Below are 25,588 nucleotides of genomic sequence, written 5' to 3'. Positions count from 1 at the left end.
CCCGGCTCCACGCAGCCACCAGAGGGATTTCCCCGGAGTGCAGGTCTGTTGGGATTCCTCTCACCCCTTATTCAATAAACATCAGTGGCTCCCTAATACCTCCTGTATCAGATATAAAAGTTTCTGCCCTTCACAATCTGGCCCTTTCCTACCTCTCCAGCCTTCTTACACTCGTCTTCTTCCTTCCATGGGCTCTGGGATCCAGCCGAACCCAGCTTCTGGGTGTTCCACAACTGTATCTCCCACGCTCCATCTCCCGTGTCCGTGGCTTTCTCCGGTGGTCCTCCGTTTCAGAGACACACAGCAGCCTCCACAGCAGAGCCCCTTAGCCAGCCTGGGTTCTGCCCCAGCCCCACCTGGCAGGAAAGGCCTTTCCCAGAATCCTCCGCGGCTAGTGCTGTCCCCTCTCGGATTACCTTCCATGCACCCAGTGTCTTGTAAATGCCCGGTTATTTACATGTCCATCTCTCCCATTGGGATGCAAATTGCTAGCAAGGCTCTTTAGTCCTGCCCTTTGTCTCCCCAGAAGTCAGCACAAAGCCCAGAAATCCAGAGCCAGAGCTTAATAAAAGCCCCCTTGAGTGACAGCAGAGGGAGAACAAAGAAAGGAATCAGGCCATGGAGGAGTTGGCCCCAGCTCCAGCTCCTGGGGCTGACTTTATCCCCTCCCTGAAAAAAGAAGCTCTGGGGAGTAAAGATAGAATCCAAGAAGAAGCAGCCAGAAGGGGGGCTCTGCCCTACTCCCGAGGAGGGGGCTCACCAGCACCCTGAAAGGCACGAGCTGGTATGCCACCCATTTTACAGGTGAGGAAACTGAGGCGCACGGAAGGAAGCCACCCTCCAAGACCATAACGATGCAGAGGTAGAATTGCCTCACTGGGGAGGCAGCTGCGTGATGAATTGGATTGATCTTTGGGTCTCAAGTTCAAATGGGACCTGGGACACTGTGAGGCTCAGGGTTCCCATCTGTAAAATGGGAATGATAGCCCTTCCTCACGGGTAACTGGGGGGAGCAAATGAGAGAATCTACAGGCCTGGCCTGGCCCCCAGTCGGTGCTTAATCAATTTCCTTCTCAACTGAGAAATGCTATCTTCTTTTTGGGGGTTACTTAAGCCCTTGCAGAGCAGAAGGGAGGTAAGGGTGGGCAGTGGGGGTTAAGTGCCATAGCTAGGAAGTGCCTGAGTCCGATTTTGAACCCAGGTTCTCTCATCCCTAGGCCTGTCCACTGAGCCGCCCAGCTGCTCCTGGAATTCAGTTCTGTCTGCACTGTGGTGCTCCCTTGCCCCCCTTTTCTTGTTCAATTGGCCCATTTGGCACCCCTTGGCTTGCCACCCTCTCTCCTTCCCCTCACTCCTCTTCCTTCCTGGAGGGTGTCCATGTTCTCCTCCCCGGTTGGCATCTAGAGACGTAGTAGCTGTTTTGGATTTCTAAGTGTTTGGACATGAGAAAGCTGGAGAGGAAGGGGGAGAGGGAAGCAGTGTGTCACTACGGTGCCCAGGCCGCCCCAATCCCTTCTCCCAGACACCAGGCTGGCCTGGCAACAGAAGTGGCCCATTGAGAAATGGCTGCTTCGCCCTGAATGAGACTGGGATATGTCAAATCTAGATCTGGAAGAGAATTCACAGGCCATCTAATCAGAGCTCCCTATTCTACAGACAGGGAAACTGAGGCCCAAGGAGGAGACGTGACTTTCCCTAAGGGAGTCCAAGGTCTAGAGCTGGAAGGGAAAGAAAACAAGCATTTACTAACATGCCACACAGTGTGCTAAGGACTTTACAAATATGATCTCATTTGATCCTCATGACAACCCTGGAAGGGAGGTACTATTTCTTTCTGATCCTGATTTTATAGAGGAGGAAACTGAGGCAGATAGAATGAAGGGACTCACCCAGGGTCTGAGGCCAAATTTGAACTCAGTATCCACTCTATTTACTGTGTCACCAAAGGCCACCGATGTCTACCCCCTTATTTTACAGTTGAGGAGGCCAAGGCCCATGGAGATGAAAGTGTCAGAGCCCAGCTCCAGACTCGAGTCCTTTGGCCCCACATTCAGTAGCTCTTTCCTCCTCGGTCCAGACGAAGCATTTCAGCAGAGCCAGAGCAGATGGCAAGGATGTGTCTGCCAGCCTGGCAGCACCAGGCAACACTGGTCAGGGCTTTTGCAAGCCTTAAACAGAAAGACCCTCCGTCAACTAAGGCACGTTTGACAGATCTGAAACTCCAGTCAGGACTCTGGGACAAAACTGAACAGCACTTGCCAACTGCTGTCTTTTTTTATCTGTCCCCCTGTGCCCAGCACAGTGCCTGGGACGTGGAAGGAGCTTGTAACTTTTGCCAGGGCTGCGTCAAGTAAAAAGAACTAAAAATCAGTCGGTGTTTGAGTTCGATTGAAACAAGACTCTGGAAGGGCATCTGCTCTGCTCTGACCAATAGGGTGCCAAGCTTCATGGTGAGCACTTTATACCCTTACCCATTCTGGCTGTAAAAGCTCAGTGGTGCAGTGGATAAAGCATTGGGTTTGGAATCAAGAAGACACCTTTCTGAGCTCAAATCCAGCCTCAGACACTTCCTAGCTGTGTGACCTTGGGCAGGTCACTTCATCTCCTTTGCCTCGGTTTCCTTTTCTGTCAAAGGAAAAGAAAATGGCAAACCATCCCAGTATCTCTGCCAAGAAAACTTCAATTAGCAACACAAAATCCAGCCCCAGACATTTCTTATCTGTGCAATCCTGGGCAAATCACTTTACCCTGTTTGCCTCAGTTTCCTCCTCTGTCAAATGAGCTGGAGAAGGAAATGGTAAAGCACTCCAGTATCTGCCAAGACAACCCCAAACAACTCGACTGAACAATAAGATCTCATCCTGACTTCTTTCTCGGTGTATTTCTCCAGAAGGCAGGGATTGTTTGCTTTTCGCCTTTGTTCTCCAACACTTAGTAGGGAGCCTAGTATATAGTAAGCATTTAATAAACACTTGTTGGATTGAGTGGGTTAAAGGAGGGACCTTTAAAATCATCTTGGATGATGCCAGTTCCCAGAAATGGATCCTGAGAGCCACGGAGGCAAATGATTTGCCCAAAGTCATAGAGCTAGTCAGTAAGCAGCAAAGCTGGAACCAGCTCTCCTGACCACCAATCGCTTGTGCACCCCCAAAGCCTAGAGGCCCTACGGTAGCCCGGCAAAATCCTGAGCCACAGAAAAGAGCTGCTTTTGAATTTTCCAGTTCCCCAGATGACAAAGCCCTTCCTTCAGGTCAGGTTGGTCTGAACCCATCATGGGTTCCCCAGCCCTTCAGACAGAAGAAAGCACTCCAATTTGGCATAATGGATATTTTATCTTATTGTCCTCAGGTTATTAGCAGGTAGCAAAAGCCTCACTGCAGAAAGGCCCATTTCCTTTCCTTTCTTTTTTCATCAAGAAAAGAGCTCTTTGCAAGAGCTGAGTCAGCAGCAGAAGAGATTTCTCTGGCTGGGAGTTCCCCAAGATGCCCCCTGGCCACCTGCCTGCTTTCCCCTCAGCCCCTCTCTCCCACAAGCTGCCACCAGATTCTTCTACCTGTTTCCTATCTAAGCTAAAAGCAAGTGTCTCCATTATAACAAGAAGTAGAGTATGTATTTCCATAGTTCTTTAGTTTCCAAAGATTTCTGTCTCCATTTGGGTTTCATGAGAATGTCTCCATTTTACAGATAAGGAAACTGAGGCTCCCTTGGAATGGCTTTTCCAAATCCTAGAATCTCAGCGTGGAGGTGCCCTCAAGGGCCATCTTGCTCAAATCAGACCAGAGTCAGAATTCTTTCTACAACATTCCTCATGTTGGTATGAAAGGATTGAAGCAGAATCAGGAATGAAGCCCTGCCCTGTGTCCAAGTTCAATGTTCCATAAAAGTCCTCTTCTGACACCTTCTTGGGGCATGGGGATGGTGACTTCTGAAGGCTATGCCAGTAGAGACCAAGAAGGGGCAGATTCTCACTTGGCAGAGTGCCAAGAATTAGCCTGGCTAAGCCCAGATCGTGATCCTTTAACTGGTCACCATTGGCCATGAAACACAGGAGAACACCAAATGGCCTTCAGCCCTGGGTCCCTCCCTTCTCCTTTTGCATCCTGGATCTATGGGTGTGCCCCATGCTGACTGATTAGGAGATCCTTGTCCAACGGCCATTGAGTTGACCTACTAATTAGAAGAACTGAGTCATATCAAAATGAACATTTTCACTATAAATGAAACCAGAAGCTATAAGCAAGCTGTTAAATGGAAGACTGGCTAATGAGTTGTCCTTGAAGAGGCAAACCAATGGCGGGGTCGGTTTTGTCATGCTTCAGAAGCAAGAAGAAACATACATTGTAATCCCATGGTCTACTGATTCATCTTGTCTTAGAGTGTTTGTAAGCAACAGGAATGCCATGAAGATAGCAGCGGCTTAAGCACAAGCAGCTATTTCAGTAGATAAGAAGGTGGAAGAAATCTACACAGAACTCAGTTAGACCCGTCAAAGGAAATCCATCATACCTTTTACAACCCATGATGTCTTCACGGTCAAGGGGAGCATGGTAGGGAACACCAAAAGCCAGTGGAAAACGTGACTCCAAATCATTAAGTGAAAAGAGCCAAGGGTTTGTGGACTACACAGAAAATGCATTCCCTCAAGGAGTCATCTGAAAGATGCCTGACATGGCATAAGACGGGGAAAAATGAATCAACTATTTCTTAACCAAAGGTTAACAACTGGTTACTGATGTAAGTCATTTTCCACTTATCTCTGTGTGTAATCAGACAATCGGTTTATTTGACCAAAGATCACACACTTGGGTAATGAGATTAGGATGATGAAAAATGAGATTACAGGGTTTGCAACGAAATAGGTCAGGCTGACATGGATTTAAACACACTATTGCTGCTGCTGAAAAATGGGAAATGAATAAAAGAACAAACATTGATATAGACTATCACTGTCTCTCACAAAGGTTTAAGTGATATCGAAAGCCAAAAAACCCTAGAAACCACCTCTGCCAGCAAAGACAAACAAGAAGATATGGCAGCCAAGAGTGACATCAGGTAAGAATATAAATACATGTGAAAAATCTTAGAGAAGAAGACTGTGGAAGGTTTCAAGCAGTACCACCTTCTAAAACAAAACAAAACAAAATGATGGAGAGAAATACATATTTACAGAAAGCTTGGAGTGAGACTCAATTAAGCTCAATCATACCACAAGCTAAGATACTAAGGCTAAAACTGGAGAGGGGACAAAAAGCAGACCCCCTGCCCCCAAAAAGAAAATGATCAGTGTACATTTTTATGAGGAATTATTTTATCCATAAGTGACAGTGTAGTCAACACATCTGGACTCTTAACTTTATGGTTCCCCCTCCTCCTCTACTCCTCCACCTTTCCAGCATAAATATGGAGAAACATTATTGAAGAAAATAAAGATAGAAAGAGCCACTAGAGCAAACGAAGTGTGTCCGGAGGAGATCTGTGCTAGACAGTATGATTTTGAAGGTATTGAAGGATTGATTCCCAACATCCCAAATGACTAGGGGGAAAACCAGTTACTATTAATTAAAAAAAAGGAAAAAAGGTTGATTGAGACATCAATAACAGTCAATTACGTACGCCTGCTCTCTCACATCGAGGAATTCTTTACAAGCACCACCTACACATGTATTGAAGAAACGAGATAGGAATAGGCAAGACTTTCCCAAATGGTCATCCACGGCAGAGTACATCTTGTCCAGTCACAAAACTGACTAGAATGAGTCAGAAAATACACAATCCTACCAAGCTTATTGTTCGGTGGGGAATCAATTTGATCTGGGAGAACAAAATGCCACCTTTAGGATACTCAGACAACATGCTAACATCATCTGGGATTCTGGGTTTGGCAGAAAAACACAGAGTGTTGACAACTCCAATCAGTCATATTAATGAAGGGATAAAGCAGAAAGAGGTATGTTCATTCAAGTTATCATGGAAGATGCCTAGAATCCAGGTACAGAGTCCAAGTTAAAGAGGGCAGATTCGCTGTGAATGATGCGGTCCTCCAGGGGGTCTTCATTTATGGTGACAACATGCAAGCCCAGGGACACCCCAGAGACTTCTAAATGAAATCCATGTCTCTCTGTGTATCTCCCTTTCTGTCTGGCTATCTCTCTGTCTCTTGTCTCTCCATCTCTTTCTCTCCCTCCTCTATTTCTGTCTGTTTTTTTCTGTCTTTTCCTTTCTCTTTTTCTGTCTCTCTTCCTGTTTCCAAGACCAGCTCTCTAGCCACTATGCTACACAGCCTCTTCAGTGAGATCCTTAACACTAAACATTCATGCTAACTGTCCCTCCAAGTAGATGAAGATTGCCCATTGGCCAGACTCTGATGTGCCATCGGACGGTCCAACCCATAGACTAGGCCAATTGGTACCTATATCTTAGACAGAGCAAATGGGCACTAAATTCGTCTCAGAGTTGGCTGACTGTGCCGTGATTTCAATGCCCTCAAGTTACCCCATGAAACTGAATTCAGAGGATCATAGATTCAGAGCTCTCAAAAGGGACCTCAGAGGTCACCCAGCCCGCCCACCTTTTTAAAACCAATATTCTTGCAGTCATGCTATTTGGTTACAAGTCATGGAACGCCACCTCCTCTGAAGAATCAAAATGACTAGGCACTCAAGGGGCAACAGAAGGACACAAAGCTGAGCTGCAGCATCCATTACCAAGATGAGTTCGACCTGAGAATTGGTGCAAATGATGATGCAAACAGTGATGAGACCCCATTTCCTGCTTCTGGTTGACACTGTCCACATTCCCCACTGATATATTGGGGTTCGTGTAGAATGACAAATGAGAATGGCTACAACTCACATTTTTATAGTGCTTTTCTCCCACCAGGTAGGTGTTACCTATCCTATTGGACAACAGAAGAAACTGAGGGTCAGAGAGAAGTGACTTGCCCATGGTCACAAGTGTCAGAAGCCCCAGGCTCAATCACTTAGTCTGGCCTGACCATAAGGTGTCAATACGGTTATGTATGCCCTGAGGTGTTTTTCTGGAAAGGGATACTCCTTCACATGCCCAATGAAATGCACTTGGTTTATACCTGGGGTATGTCTGGTCTGTGGTCATCTGGTCAGGCTGGGGTAGTCCAAGTCTGTGGCTGAAGATCAGAGATGAGCTGACTGGTTTGGGTTAGACTTTCAAGAGCTACTAAGATGCTGGAGTAATGTCAGAAGCATCTTTTCTGTTTATTTGTTGTCTTTGAGGGAGCCTGGTATAATCAACAAAGGGGGGTCAAACTCAAGTAGAGTTTGCCTGGGGCTTTACTTGACTAACTTTACTAAAGGATCTCTGTGAGCAAATATGGCCTCAGAAAACCATATACTTTACCTTATATAGACTAGTGGTCCTGGGCAAGTCACTGTTTAAAAAAAAATTCCCTGGGATCCATTTGCATTCATTTCTTTTCTATTTGTTCTGCTTATATGCATAAGTGCCCTCATTGTCACCCCATTAGAATATTCCCTCCTGCTGAGCAGGCATGAATTCCTTCATTGGATTTATAGCCTCAACACACAGTACAGGTCCTGAATGTAAGTGCATGATTGAATGATTAGACACAGGGAAGTGAAGTGACAAAGAAGAACCCAGAGCCCTCTTGGGGTCTCACAGTTATCAAGTCTGGAGCCCCAGCCACCCTCCTATTTCCCCAACCTGTTGAATGAGCTATATCATCATCTTCTTCTTGGTCTTGGTCTTCTCAAACCTCTCATCCTACCTTGGATTCATCAGCACAGGCTCATGAGGGCTGGTCTTCTCTTGGACTCCTGACCCCTGGCTTTCAGAATGCTTAGAACTTTAAATCATTCCCCAAACCTGCCTCTTTTCCTTCACACAGGCTAGCTAGACAATACCTCCCTCCCTTCCTACTGCCAGCTGGGGAGGACCTTGGAGGGGAAAGAAGTCAGACTAATCAAAGCAGGACATGGGCCTGGGCTCGGGGGGTCAGAGTCCCAAGCCTATGGGGTCAATGGCATGGCTTCTTCATTCAGAAAGGCTTCACTTGTCCAGAACCCCTGCTTAGAGTTCAGTTCTCCTAGAACTGCCTGTCCTTTCCAGCAACACTGCCCTCAGAGGACTAAACAAAGCTCACCTCTGAGGGCCTGGCCAGCTCCCCAGAGGGCTGCCAGGCAAGCTGCTGCCATTTGGGGGCTTTGGCTTGTCATTATTGTGCACAATACTGGGGTTGGCTCTTGGCCCCGAGCCATGCTACCTAGGACTCCATGCCAGAGCTGGACATGGCCTTAGAACCTCCATGTCAGAGAGAAGAGGACCTCAGAAGTTAGGACACAGAACATGAAGAATCAAGAGGAACAGAGGGTGTAGGGAACATGGGGGACCTTGGGGCACCAAGTCATTCAATGTGAGAGCCAAAAGGGTCCTGAAGACCATGAGCACAGTAAATCAAGGCAAGAAGGAACCTTGGAAAATGATGCTCAGAGACTCTTAGGACATAGAATGGTAGGAACTGTCAGGGCCTGAAAAGGGGAAAATAAGAGATCTGGCCATGACTTTTACACAAACTAGAGTTGGAATGGATATCAGCCTTCATCGGATCCAAGTTCCTTATTTTGCTGAAGAAACTGAGACCTAGGGAAAGGGAATGGGCTATTCAAAGTGTTGGTGAGGGTCAGAGCCAGGAGGAGAGCTAACAGGTCTTAGATGGTGGTGTCAGTTGCATTTGGTCATTCTTGGTGATCAGATGCAGAATTACTGGGGCTAGAGGTGGTCTAAACATCTCCCTCCATCCTCCACCTCTGGTTCAGCTACTCCGATGCCTCTGAGATCTCCCTGGTCTTGGAGGCCCCTCCACTAATGTGTCTGCCTGTCCCTCCCCTAAGCTCCCCAAGGTGCTAAAGACCTTCCTCATTTTCTCCCGATATGACAAGGGTACCAGAGAAGCACTGGGTCTATCTGCCTGTCATCCCTCACCCTCACCCTGTGACCAGACCATCTGGTCTTCCTCTCACCCACTTCTCTCATGACATCCTCACTGGTTCTGTGCTGTAGCTTGCTGCCACCCACTGTGTGTCTCACCACTGCCCTCTGTGTGATATTCATTTGCAATACTTGGAAGACTGCCATGGCCCATGGCTCACAGCTCCCTCCAAAGAACTTCAGAAGGAGGAGAGGCATGGATGGGATTAAGTAGGTACCTAGGGGGAATGTTATTGAGTCGTGTCAACCATGTCTGGCTCTTGGTGACCAGCCCCATTTGGGGTTTTCTGGCACAGATACTGAAGTAGTGCCATTTCCTTCTCCAGCTCATTTTACACATAAGGAAACTGAGGCAAACAGGGTAAAGTGACTTTCCCTGGTCACACTGCAAGAAGTGTCTGAAACCAGATTTCATGACCCCATTTGTGGTCTTCTTGGCAGATACTGAAGCTGTCTGCCATTACTTCTCCAGCTCATCTTACAGATGAGGAAACTGAGGCAAATGAGGTAAAGTGACTTGGCCATGGTCACCCAGCTAGGAAGAGTCTGAGGCCCAGTTGGAACCCAGGACCTCTCAACTCTGGGCCTGGCTCTCAATCCACTGAGCCACCTAGCTGGCTCCCAGGTAAGGAAATTCCCTTCTCCATATGCAGATTGTTACCATCTCCCAAACTCCCAATCTGAGAGAGTTGCCTAGAACTTGGAGAGGTTAAGTCACTTGAATCTCTTGCCCTCTAGGGTCACACAGCTAGTTTGTATCAGGGGTAGAATTTGAACCTCAAGGCTTTCAGGATTTAAGGCGGGATCTCTAGCCACTGTATCACCCTTTGCAATCCATAGGTGATCTGAACACTCCATTTTGCCACCAGCTGATAGAATAGATCCACCATTTTCTCATGCTGTCTTCAAGTGTCTGAAGGTCTGAGATGGAGCAGTAGACCAGAAGGTCCCAGAAGTTACAAACAGGGGAGGGAGAGAGAGAGAGAGAGAGAGAGAGAGAGAGAGAGAGAGAGAGAGAGAGAGAGAGAGAGAGAGAGAGAGAGAGAGAGAGAGAGGAGAGAGAGAGAGAGAGAGAGAGAGAGAGAGAGAGAGAGAGAGAGAGAGAGAGAGAGGAGAGAGAGAGAGAGGGAGAGAGAGAGAGGGAGAGAGGGAGAGAGAGAGAGAGAGAGAGGGAGAGAGAGAGAGAGAGAGAGAGAGAGAGAGAGAGAGAGAGAGAGAGAGAGAGAGAGAGAGAGAGAGAGAGAGAGGGAGAGAGAGACAGAGAGAGGGAGAGGGAGAGAGAGAGAGGGAGAGAGAGACAGAGAGAGGGAGAGGGAGAGGGAGAGGGAGAGGGAGAGAGAGAGAGAGAGAGAGAGAGAGAGAGAGAGAGAGAGAGTGTATGTGTGTGTGTTGCGGGGGGGGGATTCAGAGGAATAGATTTACACAACAACATAATTAAAGATGCCCCAGAGTAGAATGGGCTGTCTAGAGGAAGGGAATTCCCCATCAGTGGAGGAAGTGAGCTCCCCATTGGTGGAACGAATGAGTTCCCCATCAATAGAAGTGTTCAAGAGGCCAGATTAGCAGTTGCTGTGGAGGGGATTCCTGATGGGCATCAGGTTGGCCTAGAGGGCCTCAAGGAAGGCTCTCCCTAATTGAAAACCGGCTGGCTAAGGCCAACCCCCAGAGCAGCCCCCTCCCAGCCCCAAGCCATTGAAAGCATCTGACTGTATCCAGAACTTGCTGCTCTGGAGCTGGCTGCAGACACCCCCCAGGAGGGAAGTGCCAGTGATTAGTACTGGTGATCAGTGGTGTCTTCTTAACGGGCCCATTTCTTTGGGGGAGAGGCGGGGCTCCTAGAAGGTCAGCTAGGCCCCTGCATTTTCTCCAGGGCAATGGAGGTTCCCCAGCCCCTCCCCCATTCCCATTAGATGCCAGGCACAGCCCTAGGGTGGGGGCTGCTCCTGGAGCATGGGGATCAGGAGGTAGAATGCTGGGGATCACCTAGGGCCGAGGGACTTCCCAATGTCTCCAGGGCAGGCTGGGACAGGCCTTCTCCTTTAAGGATTCTGCTGGTGCCATGGCACCACAAATCCCAGGGAAGGAGGTTATGTAAGTTCTAGAACACACTACTCTGGGAGAATTCAAAGAATCGGCCAAGCAGGGCCAGAAGGGACCTGGGTCCAAACAGAAGAAAGCAAAGGCCCCCTTGGTCTGGAGTGGCAGGGCTAAAGGTCTCCCCCCCCTCAGCCCTCCCCCCCCATTAGTAATTGTGAAGCCTTCTCCTCCAAAGCTCGAGGCCATTTTATCCCGCCTTGCCCACTGGTTGCTGGGCCCTGCAGAGGTCCCCAAGTCTCCCCAGGTGTGCTCAAAGGAACCTCTGATTCCATTGCGTAGACACTGGCTGCCCAGCTGCTGCAGGCCAGGTGGGTGCTAGGCTAGCCCTCCCTGGCCAGGTCCAGAAGAATGGCTGGTCTTGAGCCCCCCACCCTGCTCCCCAGAGGTCCTATATCCTCTGCTATGGCCCAGGTCATGATGGAAGCAAAAGCAAGCGCTGGGGGAGCTTGGGAGGAGACAAGATGGTACTGGTAAGTGGCCCCAGAGGACTGGCAGGCAGGCAGGCAGGCAGGCAGGCAGGGGTTCTGGCTGGTGAGCAGGCAGGCAGGCAGGCTGTCTCTGGGCGCAATCTCTGCCCTGCAGGCCCTAATGCCGGAGCAGAAACGGAGCGGGATCCAGGGAGAGAAAAGGAGAAAGTTATGGGGATTAGAGAGGTCTATGAGAGAAGGAGGGGGAGGGCAATGGGATGCTTGGGAGGATAGGAGAAATGAGGGGGTGAGGGAATGGAAGGAGGGAGGGGGGAGGGAGGAGGAGGAGGGGAGAGAGAGGTGGGAGGGGGAAATGGACTGAGGGGAGAGGGAGAGAGAAGCATCTAGGAAGTCAAAGGAGAAAGGGGATGGGAGATTGGAGGGGGGATGGGGGTTGGGAGGAAGATGAGGGATGAGCTGGAGAAGAGGGAGGCGAAACGGGAAGGAGGACTGAAGAGGGGAGGAGGAGGGGTTGGGTTGGAGGCCGAGTGGGAAGGTAGGAGGGGGAAAGAGTGGGACCGAGCAGGGGAAGAAGGGAGGGAGAAACGGGGTAGGGGAATGATTTAAGTCAAAGTGAAAAGATGACGAAGAATCAAGGAGAAAAAATTCAGAGGGGGTCCAGAGGCCCGTTGAAGTGATGAGCAGATTGACTAAGCCAGAGACAAGATCAGAGAGAAAGAGAAGGAAGCAGAGAGGCAAGGAACTAGACAGAAAGCCGAAAGGCCTTCTGGGGAGGGGGAGGGGGAGGGGGAGGGGGAGGGGGGGCAGGGAGGCAGCGAGAACAGTCATCAATCTAGCACGGGGAGTTCTGCTTCCCATTCCCACCCGGGGCTAACTTCCTACTAGACCCCACAGTCAAGCCTGTCGCCCTGTCAAGACACAGCCCCCGTGCCCACCTGGCAACAGATGAAAGGCACAATTAGGACATGAGGGACACAGAATTCCAGGAATCACGCCCCCCTCCACCTGGCACCAGTGGGCTTCTTAAGCTTCCCAGGACCTCGGAGTCCCAGCAAAGTCAATCAATTGTGGGAGTACTGGCCAGGACATTGGACAGCTCCTAGCTGGCAGCCGACATGACAGCCTCTGCTCTTCAGTTGGATATGGAATGGGCTCCAATGGAGCCCACCATCAAAACCAACTTCAGCCTTCTCCACTCTCTCTTTCCCATGACTAGACCTGATGCTCAGCACAATGTCTGGCACATAGTAGGTGCTTAATGAAGGTCTCCTGCATAGGTGTAGAGCTGGGAGGGTGGTCAGAAGCCACCAAGCCCAAATCCATTCATTTCACAGAAGGGGAAACTGAGGCCAAGGGAGGGGGAGGAATTTGCTCAAGGCCTCACAGGCAATGTCAGGTGTGGGATTTGAACTTGGGTCCTTGGACTCCAGAGCTGGGGCTCTTTCTACTGTACCATATTTATCAGTCATTCATTAATTGATTCAAGGCTGGAAGAGCCCTTGGGGATGATCTAGCCCTAGATGTTTTATTTTGCAGAAGGGGTAACCAAAGTTCAAAGGACTTGCCCAAGTTCATGCTGCTAGACAACAGAAGAGACCAAATATGAACTCAGAACCCCCTGCTTCCAAATTCTAGGCTGTCCCCAGTGCCAAGATGCTCAGTGCCAAAGTGCAGCTGACAAGCTCAGGCTTATCCCGGACCATTTCTGCCAACACTCTCCTCCATGGTGAGGACAGAATCCCCCTCTCTCTGCTTGAGCAGGTTGCCTACACAGGGGATTCCGGGAGGCCAGGAAGTCTGGAGCTCCCCACACCCCAAATCCTAGTCCCACTCAATAAGGGAAGGGAAGACCCATTCCTTAAACATTTACTTTACAAATATAGAATTCGATCCCTTTGTCCTAGGGAGGGTGGGAGCTAGGGTGACACAGGAAGTGAAGGATTCTGGGAAACTGCAGGCAGTGCTTGTTTTAGCCCCCCAACACGCCTGCTCTGAGGCAGGCACTTCAAGTATAATTCTCATCATACCTATTTAATAGATCAGGAAACCAAGGTTCAGAGTGGTTGTGGCAAGAAAGATGAGTTCACTTCCCCAAACCATTGGAGAAGGATTCCATCACCTACTGTGGAATCCCGAGACAAAAGGGACCTCAGAAATCACCAAGTCTGACCCCTCTGGAGGGGAAGGAGAAGCCAAAGGCCCAGGGTCACACAGGCCAAAAATGGTAAGAGTTAGGACCAGACCCCAAATATCTGACCACCCATTCACTGCTGCATCACCTGTGATGTCCTCAGTCTCCCAAGTCAGAAGATTGCCCCAAAGTGTAGCCACTGATGAATGAATCATTAGTCATCGCTGTGTGACAAACAGCCCTGAACTTGGGGGTTTTCATTGCAATCACTGCCCACTGGAAGCATCATCCTGGGTAAGTCATTTCTTCTAAGCTTCAGTTCCCTATTTCATAGAGTCAATAATCCTTAACAGCCCCCCCAGGTGTTGGGGGAAAGTGCTCTGTAAATCTTAAAGGACGTTAGAACCACAAGTCATTGTTACCCCTCCAGACTCTTTGGACAGATCTACTATTCCCTCCACACCTCCCACCCCCAGGCCTTGGAAGAGGCCACTTTTATAGGCAGAGGAATCTGCTGCAAAGCTGAATCTTCTCCCCACTTTAAGACACTGAAACCTTCAAGGTCACAAGTCTATAGATCTGGAGGGGCCCCAAACCCTCATTCGACAGAGGAGGAAACTGAGGCAGCACACTTCATTAAGTTGACCAGTGTCACCCAGGTGGAAAGTTTTCAGGACAAGATATGAACCCAAGTTTTCAGGACAAGATATGAACCCAAGTTTCCCTGAATCCAAGCCTAGTATCTTATCCATGGTACCACCCTTCCTTTCAGTAATGACAGAGGGGAAAAAAAACAGTAGAATTGTGGCATCTAAGTTGGAAAGGACCTCCTTGGTTAAACAACACCTGATCAATGATGCTCTCCAATAATACTGAGCATTCAATTTCTGCTTGCAGACCTCCCGGGATGGGGAACTCACTACCACCTTCATCAAATGATTAGGAAGTTTTTTCTTGAAATCTACACTAAATCTTGAACCTCCACTTATAAGGAGCTTCTTACAGTTCAGGCCCCTCACTCTACACATAAGGATAGGGGAAGTGGTTCACCTGCCCCCAATGTCACTTCACAGCATTGGGGGGAGGCTTAGAGAATGAAAGAGGTCAGAAAAGCTCAAATCCTCCCACTGTAAAGGGAGGGAGTGGCGTTTATTTTGAGCTCCACTTTGGCGGGCCAGCCAGCCCACCCCACAGGGACCCAAAGAGGTGGCTGCATGCAGTCAGGTGCTCAGCCAGTGGCTTAGGGGCCAGATTTAGAATTTCACCCCCCACCCCATTCCTCTCAGGCACTTTACAGTTACCAAGTAATTAATGAATTAGCTTTTTAAAATATTTTCTCAGCCTAGCACCAGAGAGGAGAGAAGCTGGGCTAATTTTAACTTCTTGAGGGGTGGGGATAAGTTTGGGTTGGTTTGGCACTTCTTAGAAGGGAAAGGGGATATGTGGGAAAAACTGTTGTCCTCCCCTACTTCTGCAAGGGCCAGAGACTGGGGAGAAGTGAGGGGAGGGTGGAATCTCCTGAAGTGTCACCTACACTGTCTTTTGGGTATCTGAGGCTATTTTATTTGTCCCTATGAGATTCCATTGCCCCTTCCCCTTGCTTGGGGGCACCACTGAGGGTCAGAATGGTGGTTTATTACCTGAACTTGGGGGTTGGGAACACGGGTTCAATTCCTGCCTCCGACCTCAACTAGATCTAAACCCCGGGCACACCACTTATCTCTTTGTACCTTAGTGGTTTTATCTGTAACCTGAATGGGTTGGCCCTAATGGCCTCTACTCAAGGGACCCATATATATCTCCAGTTCTCTCTGTGGTCTTGGGCAAATCTCTCTGGCCTTTGGCTTCCTCCTCTGTAAACTAAGGGCTAAACTAGACCTCTGAGATCCTTGTCAACACTAGGTCTTGGACCCTGCAACCTCTCTGGGTCTCAGTTTCCTCTTTTGTCAGATAAGGGGGTTTGGACTTGCTGGTCTCTGAGGTCCCTTTGACTAGAGCTAGGATATGAGGAGGATTCTGCTGTTGAATTCCTTCCTGCCCTCCTTTAAAGGCCAGCTTATATTCCGTCTCCTCTTGGAAACCTTCCTGGATCCTTCCCCAGCCCCATTGGGAACGGCCCTTTGTCAGCAGACTCCAACCCATCTCCTTTCACTTACATCAAGAAAGAACATCAGCACACCTAATTTTGATACTAGCTTCTTTAAATAAGCATTGGGGCAGCCAGGCGGTACAGTGGATAGAGCACTCAGTCTAAAGTCAGGAGGAAGTGAATTCAAATCCTGTCTCGGACACTTCCTAGCTGTGTGACCCTGGGCAAGTCACTTCACCCTGTTTTGACTCAGTTTCCCCACATACAAAATGAGCTAGAGAAGGAATGACCGACCACTCTAGTATCTCTGCCAAGAAACCCCAGAATGGGGTCAGAACAAGGAGAAAAATGGCTGAACAACAAAAGTTTAAGCACTATTGACCACGTGGATCGATGGGGATATGATCAGGGATGTAGACTCTAAAGGATCACCCTAGTGCACACATCAATAATATGGAAATAGGTCTTAATCAAGGATACATGTAAAACCCAGTGGAATTGCACGTGGGAGGAGGGAAGGGGTGGGAGGAGGGGAGGGAAAGAACATGAATCATGGAACCACGGAAAAATATTCTGAATTAATCATCAATAAAATACAACTTAAAAAAAGTTCAAGCACTGTAAAGACCTTCTCCAACTGCAGGTTTGGAGTTCAGAGGCTCTGGGGACGAGGTCCTCCCTCGGATACATATTAACTTCTCGGTCCTTAGCAGCCTGGTGACCTCGGGCATCACTGAGACTTTCCCACAGTGCCACGGCCCTGGCTGTGATTCGCTAGAACTTGGGATGTGGGGCATGGACCCTAGAGGTGCCCTTTCCCACTTTCCAGGCATGTACTTGAAGATCTCCAGTGCCAACCTATTCTACTTTGGGCCGGGTCTACCTATCAGGGAGTTTTGGCCCTCAACATCCAGCCTAAATTGACTTCTCTGCCTCTGTTTGCCGAAGGAGTCTGGAGAATCTGGGAGCGTGGGATGTAGAGATGGACAGCAGCCAGCCCCAAACCGTCACTGGGCAGCAAAGGAAACTAAGGCCTGGAGCAGGAGAGAGATGGTTCCTAGCTCCCAGGTCAGTAAGCAACTGAGATGTCTGTGAAGACAGTGAGCTTTGGCTGTTGCCCCAGTCTCAGTGGGGAGAGGGGAAGCCAACATCCTAACACAGTTCAGAGCATTAGAAAGCAAAGATCACAGGAGCCAGGCCTCCAGGGATTGGATTCAAATGCCAACAGTCACCAGCTACAGGGCTTGGATACGTGACTTCACCCCAAGTAGGCCTCGGTTTCCTCTTTTGTCAAACATGAATTTAATCCAGTGGACTCCAAGTCCCCCACCACTGCTCAATCTTCAGATTCTGTGACTGAATCCTTGGGGCTCCCCTCGATTTATCCCCTTCTTGGGTCACTGACTTACTTCTATTTTTTAACCCTTACCTTCTATCTTAGAATCAATACTAAGTCCAACTCAGATTGTTTACCTCAGGGAGTGGGGAGGACAAGGAAGGAGGGTCAGAAGAAGGGGCGAATTTGGAACTCAGAACTTTAAAAAAGTGAATGTTAAAGACACTGTTTTTACTTATAATAGGGGAAAAAATAAAATATCATTTTAAAAAAGGAACCAAAAGTAAGTATCAGTTGTAAGGCAGACAAGCAGTAAGGCCGAGGCAATAGGGGGCGAGTGACTTGCCCAGGGTCACACAGCTTGGAAGTATCTGAGGCCTGATTGGAACCCAGGCCAATGCTTTCCCATCTCCAGGCCCAGCTCTCTATCTACTGAGCCACCCAGCTGCCTCTAGGCATACAAGTCTCTATGTACGAATGCTCATGGAAAGGCCCACATGTATGCAGAAAACAGACAGACAGGCACATGGAGACTGCTAGGAACAAAGGTTGAGAAAAGCCTACATGAGGGCATACATGTGTGCACACACATGCACACACACACACATGTATGTACACACATTCTCAGAGGCTCCCAGATATAGAGCTAGGAGGGAGGAACTTCATAGGCCAGCTAGTCCAAAGCCTTCATTATACCGAGGAAGAATCCCAAAGAGCCAAAATAATTGGTTAGTGATAAAATCAGGATTTGAACTCAGATCCCTTGCTTTCAGAGAAAGTACTGTTTCCTATTGGCATGGGGCTTCTTCCATGCAGTCCCAGACAACAGACACATAGACATGAAAACATACATGAGCCTATAGGCAGACATGTACACACATCCAGAGTCCTGCCGACATCGGCATCAGGGCCTCTGGCTTGCCATGATATCTGTGGAACAAGCTCCCCAGAGACGTGTCAGCAGAGGGGGCTGAGGACAGCCAGGAGCCCAAAGGATGTGCTAAAAGCCACCAGAGTTGTCCCATCTGTTTGGGGCAGGTGGCCAAAGTCAAGGGCAGCAGCAGTGCGCTGTGTGGAGCCCAGAAAAGGCCCTTGACTTACCTCTGGGAGAAATGAGTCTCCGACCAAAGCAAAGCCCCCAAAGCTTTGATGTCTCCTTGTAACCACCCAGAACCTCCAAATCGCCCCCACAGCAGCACCCAGAAAGAAGGCAGCCAGAGGAAAGCCTCCAGCTCGTACGTAAAAGGTGTCCCGGGAACGCGCAGTGAGGCCTTACTTTGTTAATGAAGACTTGTTCGGCTCCGGGTTGTCGGGGCTTGCTGGCTTTTTTCTTCCTTTGGCTTTCTCTCCGAGATTCCAGGGTCTTGGAGTTTAGAGCTGTGCTTGCTGTGGAGACAGAGCAGAGAGAGCCGGTTGGAGGAGATCCAGGCCAGGCCCAGCTGAGTCGCCTAGGCCAACTGAGGCTCTGGGAACCACTGGATCGCAGAACTAGGGTGGGAAGGGACCACAGAGGCCCACCAGGGAGGCCAGCCCCCTCACTGTGCCCGGGAGAAAACGAAGGCCCCAAGGAGGGCAATCACTCGTCAGGCGCCCCCTTGCTGGGAGCCAAGCACAAGGCCAGGCCTTTGGGCTCCAATCTTTCCATGAGCATGGCTTCCACTGGGACTATGGACAGTGCTTTGCTGAGGACTAGAGACAGAAAAGGCAAACCCAAACAGTTCCCACCTCAGGGAGCTCCCATTTTACTGGGGAGACACACGCCAAAAGAAATGTAGACCGAGTCAACACAAGGCTGTTTGGCGGAGGCACGGAAGGCCTTCACAGATCGAGGACTGGAACTGAGATGCGAAGAAAACTAGGGAGTCCAAGAGGCCAGGAAGGGCAGGCAGCTAGCTGGCACAGTGGCTAGAGCACCGGGCCTGGAGCCAAGAACGCTCGGCCTCCTGAGTTCAAATCTGCCTTCAGACACTTACTTGCTGGGTGACCCTGGGCAAGAAGTCACTTAGCCCTGTTGGCCTCAGCTTCCTCTTCTGTAAAAGAAGGAGCCAGAGAAGGAAACGGCAAACCACTGAAGTATCTTTGCCAGGAAAACCCCAAGTAGGATCAAGAGTCGGACAAGACCGAAATGACCGAGTAGCAACAAGGGGCCGGGCGAGGAAGATGGCCATTGCAGGATTAGGGGCAGAGCCTACAAAGAAACATGGAGGGGAAAGAGAGAGGATAGTACGAAGGCCACTGTGGGTGAACTGGAGAGGGCAAGGAAGGGAGGGAGTCACAATCAATCTGAAGAGCTAGGTAGGAGCTGGGCGGTAAGAGAATCTGGCCTTCGACCAAGCCATGAAGGATTTAGGAATTATCCCTTAAGTGCCAAGCACTGTGCTAGGCACTACGGGGATCTGGCCCTCCTGCCTGAGAAACACACCTCCTCCCTGCAGAGGCTTTAGGATGCTGAAGTTCCACCCCATCTCCCTGAGGGCAACTAGAGAAGGTTGAGAGTCAGTCAGTTGTCTTTGTCCCAGGTGGAAAACATTCTTAGTTATACCTTTAACTCTAAGTCAGAGGGTCAGAAAATCCTAGATTTGGGGCCAGAACTATCTAGACCAACGTTTTCATTCTACACCGAAGGAAACTGAGGCCTGGGGAGGGGGAATGACTTGCCAGGGGTCAGTGAACTGATCGTATCTGAACTCACACCTTTCTGACTCCAAGTTCAGGGCCTGTTTGGGCCCTCAAATGGAGGCCAGAGATGCTGGAGACTGGGCCAGCCAATTGGAGGAAGGCAGTCAAAGCCAAGCCTTGAACAAAACTTTATCCCGTGCCATTGTGGTGCGAAAGATGGAGTGGCGGGGCTCAGCATAAGTTCAGTGAGATGGGGCGCATGGATGTGCAAAGAGTAATTATCAAAAGTGCAATGGCGGCCTGGCAGGAGGTAGCCAATGGAATGTCCCAAGGATGTGGGCTGTGGGCTCTGAGCTATTTAACATGTACAGCCACGCTTTGGATAAAGGCATGGCTGAGCGGGCAGCCTCATCAAAACTGCAGCCGACAAAGGTGGAAGGGAGAGATACCAGGATGGCGGACGCAGGATCCAAAAAGATCTTGACAGGCTGGCGAATTGAGCTGAATCTAATTAAATGAAGCAGTAGCGGTCAAGGCAAAGTCTTGTTCCTGGGTTCTTGAAAGTGACTTCACAGATGCAAAATGAGAAACATGCTTAGATGTTGGTTGATTTGAAAAAAAATCTGGGGTACTTAGTGGACCGCAAGCCCCACAGGAGCCAGCAATGTTATGTGGCAGCTAAGAACCCTAGTGAGAGCTTCAATCACTTGGCCTTGGAGTAGAGCACTGGGTTCTCTTGTGGATATCCAAGCGCACCTAGTAGAGGGCGGTCAGGATAAAGGGGAACAAAAGCCGTGCTCCACGTTGAGGGTACTACTTGGAACCCTTGGGGAAAGGGCTGTCAAGTGGATGAGGGATTATCCAAGGAGCTGCGGGTGGAAATTTCAGGGAAGAGAACTCTTGCTCAATGGGCACAGCTTTGTGTGGATGAGCCTTGGCCCCACGGTGAACGGGCTGCTGGGGCTTCCTTGTCAGGGATGTAATCGAGGACATTCCTTCTGGGGAAGGGTTGGACCAGATGTCCCCCGAGGTCCCTTCCAGCTCTCAAGGCCTGTGGTACGTCTTCTAAATGGAGCAAAGAAGGCCTGCCACTATTTATCTCATGGAGTTGGTGTGTGAAAAGGGTATCGTGGGCCTTCGAGGGCTCCAGAAACGCGGCGTGATACAATTATTATAATAATGATTATTATGGCACAAATAACGACCACAGCCAAGACAATGAATATTAACAACACATCAGTGATCAATGGTATCATTAGGGACAGGCACAGCAATTAATGATCATCCCGACAACTGCGTGGCACGTGGCCTGGAAGGCTCCACAGTGACTGGGTGTGGCCACTTACCCACCTCACCTTGTGGGAAGCTGGCCTGCGGAAGGAGGAGCTGAGGAAAACTCACCTCCCAAATAGAGTCCTGATGTCAGCCTCCACCCCAGTATTATTTTTAGCCAAGGGTGTCTGACTGGGACCTCGAGAAGGGAAGCTGCTACGTGGGAGCCATTTATATCCTCAAGGTGAAAGCAAGCTGTGATGGTGATAGAGATGGTGGTGGGTGGTGATGGTGATGGTGATGGTGGCAGGGTCTGCTGGCTCCCAGGGGCACATATCTCACCCCAGACCTATAAATAGTGCCCCCTCCTTGGAGGAGGGGGATTAACTCCATCCCTACTGGGCCCTCCACCAGGGCCCATTGGGGCTGACCAAATACTAGAGCAGTCTCTTCCTCTCCTTGGGTCCATGTGGGGAACATGCCTGCTGACTGGGGAAATTGGAATTGGAAGAACGTTAGCATTAGAATGGAACTTAAAACAGAGAACATGGGGCAGCCGGGTGGCTCAGTGGATTGAGAGCCAGGCCTAGAGATGGGAGGTACTGAGTTCAAATGTGGCCTCAGACACTTCCCAGCTGGGTGACCCTGGGCAAGTCACTTGACCCCCACTGCCCAGCCCGTACCACCCTTCTGCCTTAGAACTAATTAATACTTATTAGCATCAATTCTAACACAGAAGATATGGGTTCAAAAAAAGAAAGAAAACAGATCAAATTTGTAAAGTGCTTACTTAGCACAGTGTCTGGCACATAGTGGGTACTAATGTTAGCCATCACCATAATTATTTGGGGAGGGCAGGTAGTTGGTGCTACACTGGATAAAGGACCACGGTCAGGAGTCAGGAAGACTCATTTTCCGGAGTTCAAATCTTGTCTCAGACACTTCCTAGCTGTGAGTCTCTGGACAAGTCACTTCACCCCATTTGCCTTGGTTTCCTCCTCTGGAAAATGAGCCGGAAAAGGAAATGGCAAACTGCTCCAGGATCTCTGCCAAGAAAACCCCAAATGGGGGGTCACCAAGAATCAGACATGACTGAATGAGAACTTACTTGGGGAAGGCCGGGACCCTCCTTCTCATACCTCAGGCCCCATCTTGGCCCACCAAGCACAGTGTCCAGAGCACCAGTACCTGAGGGAACCCACCTGGGTTGAGAAGCAAGCGTCTCCTCCAGCCCACCTGGTCCAAACCCATGGGGGTGCTCTGAGAGAGGGGCAAAGACCGGCATCGATCCAGGACCTTGAAGGGTGGGGGTGACGGTGATGGATGACTAGGATGACAAGAAGCCTAGAAAGGAAGGACATCCCAGTTATTGATTTGCTTCCACTTGGGGTGGGTGTGAAAGGCTTTTTGGGGGGCAGAAAGAGGAGGAGGGGACCCAGCCTGCTAGAGCGAATGAGCTCTGGATTTTGAAGTCCGGGGTCTGGGTTTAAAGCCCAGGGTTCCATCCCTTGGTTGGGTAGCTCACCAGCTTCCCAGGCATGAGAGTGGAGTAGGATTGATGAGCTCCAGCGTACCATCTGGTTCTCCATCCTTATCACTTATATCTGGACCTATTTTCGATTTCGATTCTGTATAGATGTGCGAGGCAGGATCGTGTAATAAACAGAGCTGGCTGTGTGACCCTAGGCAAGTCACTGAACTCAGTGACTCAAAGAACTCCCTTTAGGCAACTCAAAGTAATTTGCAGAGAAGGTAGAGACTGCAAGAGAGAAGGGCATCTCCTCCCTGGGAGTGCCTTCCTTCTATCAAAGCAACCGCAGGTCCGATCAGCATCCCTCTCGATTCTCAAAGCTTGCTGGCATCCATCATCTCTTCTGCTTTCCACAAAATCCCAGGCTTATTGTCTCCCATTCACAGAGGTGAGCCTTGCCTCAAGGCCCAGAGTCAGGGAATGACTTGTCCGCCTCAGTAAGGATTCAACGCTAGGCCCCAGACTGCCACGTGGCTTCCTGTTAACCCAGCTGGGGGGCTACTCGCCTCTTAGCCAAGTAGAGGCAGCCCAACAACAGATTCGATTATTAGTCAGTCTCCTACAACACCAGTTGAGGCCTCCTGGCCTCTAAGAAAGCCTTCCCACTGAGCTCTTCCGGCCTCCTTGCCTCATGGGGCCTAGACTTGGGAAGCCAGGGGGAATCTCGACAGCCCGTGCCCCAATGCCTCTTGCTCACCTCTCAGGGTTAGGGATCCAGAGCATGACAAATCCCAGGGCTTTCTGTTGGCAACATTATAAAGATGTGCAGAACAGCTTGCCCTCGGAATGGGTGCTCCAAATAGCATCAACCCATTTCACAGATGTGGAAATGGGATTCAGAGACAATTTGTCCAAAGTCACAGAGCTAGAGACTACTAGAGCTTCCATCTCCCTTGGGATCCCCGACTCCAAAGGCAGAGCTCTTTCCACTATCCAGCACCCTATATCCAGTGTAGACTGTAAGTCACTGGGTGTGTAAACTCTCCTTAGTTTTAATCTTATTTTTACCGATGACTTCTTTTTTAGGTTTGTGTCATCTTCATTCTGTTCTTTTTCTTTTCTTTTTGTTAACCCTTCACCTTCCATCTTAGCATCAGTACTGTGTATTGGTTCCATAAGGGCTAGGCAATGGGGGTCAAGTGACCTGCCCAGGGTCACACAGCTGGGAAGTGTCTGAGGACCTCCTGTCTCTAGGCCTGGCTCTCAATCCACTGAGCCGCCCAGCTGCCCCATGTTCTTTTTATTTTTAAGTCCATATCTTCTTAGGATCAATACTTAGGATTTTAGTTAGTATTTTAGTATTAGTATTAGTTCCAAGGCAGAGGAGCAGGAAGGGCTAGGCAATGGCAGTCAAGTGACTTACCCAGGGTCACTCAGCTAAGAAGTGTCTGAGGTCACATTTGAACTGAGGACCTCCCTCCCTGCCCCCTCCATCTCTAGGCCTAAGTCATCTAGATGTCCACGTTCATTTCTGAATCTATCCCTCCAGTGAGCCAACCTTTTGTAAGTCAGAGAAAAATATTCAAGTTTAGCAAAACATGCCAACCGTGTGGGGCAGTGTATGCAGTGTTCTGCACCCATAGTTCTCCACCTCTGAAAAGGGAAGGAGGTCTATTTTTTCTCTCCATTCCACGCTCAATTCTGGTGACCCTTTGGCACTGGTTTCCATTTGGGGACAGATCTCTGGTTCTAAAGGCAGAGGACTGGTGTTCAAATCCATCCTTGGACACTTACTGCCTGGGAGAGTGTACGCATCTATAGTCCTCTCCCTGGGCCTCAGTTTCCTCCTCTGTAAAAATGAAAGAGGATGGGTTGGGAGAGTAGCTGCTCATTGAGGCCCCTAGCAGCAACAGACCTACGATCTAAGAACACTTCATGGAAGGTCCAGGGAGGGAGATGGTGCTTTGATTTCTGGGTGAATCAGGCCCCAGGGGCCTTTGGGCAGAGACTGGGCAAGTGCTTTGGGTGGTACGCTAGAAGGGTTGAACTAGGCAGTGTCTGCATCACTTCTTCCAGCAACAAGAAAGTTCTGCAATTTGGCGGTTTTCCATTCTGTGTCCTAAGGACCTTTCCAGGGCTGCCATCCTCTGACTCCATCCACTGGAGACAGGCCTTGGCCACAATGCCCAGCAAGACCGCTTGATGTGATCAACTTCCTTAATGAACTCCTCCTCACCCAAGTGAAAGACCCGTCTGGCTCCTCTCGGCATCGGGCCTAATGACATTAGGAGCTGCATAAGTGAAGGGAAGTGTGACTTGTCTCACTCTGCGGTCCTAGCCCCAGGGCTCATTTTGTAGTCAACAGCAAGCAGGGAGCTCTCGCTGTGTAGGGCAGTGGCAACCACCTTCATGGCAACAATAACTTGACTGGGAATCAGGACACCTGGGCTCAAATCTCCATTTCTGTGCAATCTTGGACCAGTCACAAAAGAGCCACTCTGATTTCTATGGGACGTACCAAAGGTCTTAGTGCAGTCACGAGCAATAATGGCTAACGACAGCAAAGACTTCTGGGACATCCTGTATGGGTTTGCAAAGCACGTGACACATACCATCACATTTGATTCTTACAATGGCCTTGGGAGTCTATTGGGTAATTATTAGCTCCGATTTCCAGATTGAGAAAACAGACTCACAGTGGTGGCATCCAAGGTCCCACAGCAACTAAGATCTCCGAGACACAATTTGACCCCCAAATCTAGAACGCTATCTGCTGCACCGTCCTGGATGACTATATAAATAGTTATGTTCCTTACCTCATGGGGCTATGGTGAGATCAAGCATTGAGCCAACCTTGAGGTTAGCTGAAGAAATAAGTTCTTTATTACTATGATTATGATTATTAATTGCCATCCAGCCTTCAAAGCCTTCATCATTGACTATTACCTGGTGTATCCTTCTATTTTACAGATGAAGAAACTGAGACCAGGAGTTGGTCAAAGTCTCACATCTAGTCGGTGTCACTGCACTAGCTCTTCCTTCTCTGAACTCCCTTAACACTGAAAATCTGGGAGAAGCTCTGACATTCTGCATTTGAAGGACTCTCCCAGCTTCAATCTAGATGGAGTACTATGTTCAGTTCTAGGTTCTAGGTTCCACAACT

At 49.5% G+C, this 25,588-nt stretch overlaps 1 protein-coding gene across 4 annotated transcripts in view; it reads right to left on the bottom strand.

The window, feature by feature from the left end:
• Positions 1–25,588, bottom strand: part of ARHGEF9 (Cdc42 guanine nucleotide exchange factor 9) — a 288,936-nt gene that overhangs the window by 197,519 nt on the left and 65,829 nt on the right. For 2 of the 4 annotated variants that reach the window (XM_056808819.1, XM_056808818.1), the window contains 2 exons: positions 22,157–22,298; positions 18,340–18,449 (listed from right to left, as the gene is read on the bottom strand). In XM_056808819.1, coding sequence (XP_056664797.1) covers positions 18,340–18,449; positions 22,157–22,298 — 252 coding nt within the window. Of the gene's footprint in view, positions 1–152; positions 653–18,339; positions 18,450–22,156; positions 22,299–25,588 lie in introns of those variants that run through there. The other 2 variants (XM_056808820.1, XM_056808824.1) reach the window with 2 other exon arrangements.

This window comes from Monodelphis domestica, chromosome X, assembly GCF_027887165.1.
Source record: "Monodelphis domestica isolate mMonDom1 chromosome X, mMonDom1.pri, whole genome shotgun sequence".
In the NCBI taxonomy this organism is placed as follows: Eukaryota; Metazoa; Chordata; class Mammalia; order Didelphimorphia; family Didelphidae; genus Monodelphis; species Monodelphis domestica.
This window is presented reverse-complemented; position numbering and strand designations above follow the sequence as displayed.